Source organism: Gloeophyllum trabeum, assembly GCF_000344685.1.
Source record: "Gloeophyllum trabeum ATCC 11539 unplaced genomic scaffold GLOTRscaffold_00307, whole genome shotgun sequence".
NCBI classification, from domain to species: domain Eukaryota; kingdom Fungi; phylum Basidiomycota; class Agaricomycetes; order Gloeophyllales; family Gloeophyllaceae; genus Gloeophyllum; species Gloeophyllum trabeum.
Window position 1 is genome coordinate 1 of NW_006920715.1, and position 1944 is coordinate 1944.

Genomic DNA, 1944 nt, shown 5'->3' on the forward strand with positions numbered 1-1944 from the left:
ACCTCCGCGTTGGTCGTGTCTGTGTGGACTCTGTGAGTGAGGAGCGTCGAGCAGGGCGTCGTTACTCACGCTCGATTGAGCGGCTCTTGTCCGTCAGGTGGCCCGACGAGTCGGGAATTACGGCAGGACCTTGGTCAGGACGAGATGCCGTGGGGGTGCTGACGCCTTGCGTATCGTCCGAAGGGCTGCCAAGTAAGTCCAGGTGCGCAGAGGGATTTACTGAGGCATCCTTTGCGGCGTTGGCCTGACATCGGTCAGACGATTGTTCTGCTCCTCTGAGCCTCCGGAGAACTCACCGCTGCATTGTCGCCATCTGGTCTGACCGCTGAGCTTTCAGTGCTCGATAGAGACGTCAGATGGGTAGTCGGGGTGTCCTTGTGTGGGCCACCGACAGGGTCTGAAGCGGACTTTACATCAACGCGTGAATTCCCAGAGATAACGGTTGCGTCAAGATCTCCCTCTTTCGCATCTATGGTGACTAAATGATATCAGTGGACGCATGTCAGCTTTCTGTTGCTCCTCACCACTAGCAGCGGGCGTGCCAGACGTTCCTTGAGGCAGGATCGAGGCACCGTCATCGGCCCTTGGCTCTTTGTCGTCTCCGTGGCCGAGTGAACCGTGACGTTCCTCCGGTTCTGCTTCAGAGTCGACAGCGACGGTCTTCTGAGAGACCGGAGGATGGCGACTGCTCCTGGTACCCGCGGCGACAACGTCGTCGCCAGCAGCGCAAAGGGCCGGGTCACTGTCAGCCTTGGCGTCTGACCTTATGGAGGCAGATATCTTTGATGGGCTCTCATCTACCGAAGGGGAATATCGTTCCCTCTTGGGAATCCGGAGATCGTTGCCACTGTCGAGTTTAACTTCGAACCGAGGGCGCTTGATTCCCCAATGCACATGGCTGTGGGCTGAGAGTGGCCGGGTCACGTTGTCGTCCGTCGCCGCTTTCCGTGACCGCTTCCTCGGGGGAGATCCGGGGAGTTGGGCGGTGGGTGCCATGGTGGTAGTGGTCGCGGTTCAAGTTGTGGGGGAAATGAACCACGTCAAAACAAAGCTAAATAGGAAAAGAGGGTGGACCCTCAAGCGCAAATTGACCATATAGAGAACAAAGACATACCGGCTGGGCGCGCTTTGGTTTCCCAGGCCCCCGGGAGTAGGCCCGGACGCCACTACGCTTGGACGATTTTTGCTTAAACGACCACTCGCTCTCTGAGTCTGGGCGGGTAACATTACTTTCCCTTTGCTCTACTTGACGGTAGGGGGCCCAATCTACCCCCAACGGTCGCATTTACCAGAAGGGAAGGACATCGCTAACCTGGCTCTGGACATCTGGGGTCCTCTTTACCCATGCACAGCTTATCGGGATCATCAGACTAACCGATATCTGATGACACTCTGCCTTTCCATGGGCCTTGAAGTTCGTACTATGCCTACGCGTGCTTTCCTTTTCATGGGCTTCCGCGCTTACCTCTAATGTCCGTAGGAGTCACCAGCTATGCCGGAAAACTTGCCCTAGAATTTAATGGAACTCGAATATCAGCTATACTCAACCGCAATGTGGGCGTCATACGCCTCAGAGTCGAGTATACAGATATGCTGACTTTACCTGAGCGGGCTGAATGCCATAATTCACCCTGACACGAACCTGGGGCAGTACGACGCGGTATCCGTGATAATCAGTGCGTTACCAGCGGGTCTACAAATATTCTGATTTGTTCTCATAGCCTGGCCGAGGTCTGGATGTATTCTGCCAGCAGCCTAGCCTACAATAATCGATGGCCCGCTCTGGCAGTAATCTGCGGGACGCCTCAGAACCGGGGAGATTGGACACGTACTCGTTTGACGGAGTTAATACTCATATCATTTCATGTCTGTTAATTGCCTGGTGATGACTGAACGAAGCCTCACGTTGCATAGCCCACAATCGCTTCGCATGAAAATTTGGCG

The 1944-nt window shown here is 55.1% G+C and overlaps 1 protein-coding gene across 1 annotated transcript; it reads right to left on the reverse strand.

The window, feature by feature from the left end:
- Positions 1-61: 61 nt before the first annotated feature.
- GLOTRDRAFT_134585 (uncharacterized protein) lies at positions 62-996 on the reverse strand (the record flags this gene model as incomplete). The annotated part of the gene is made up of 3 exons (XM_007873544.1): positions 62-244; positions 297-478; positions 525-996. The coding sequence occupies 3 exons, from the start codon at positions 994-996 to the stop codon at positions 62-64; spliced, it is 837 nt and encodes a 278-aa protein (XP_007871735.1).
- Between the last annotated feature and the right edge of the window lie 948 nt (positions 997-1944).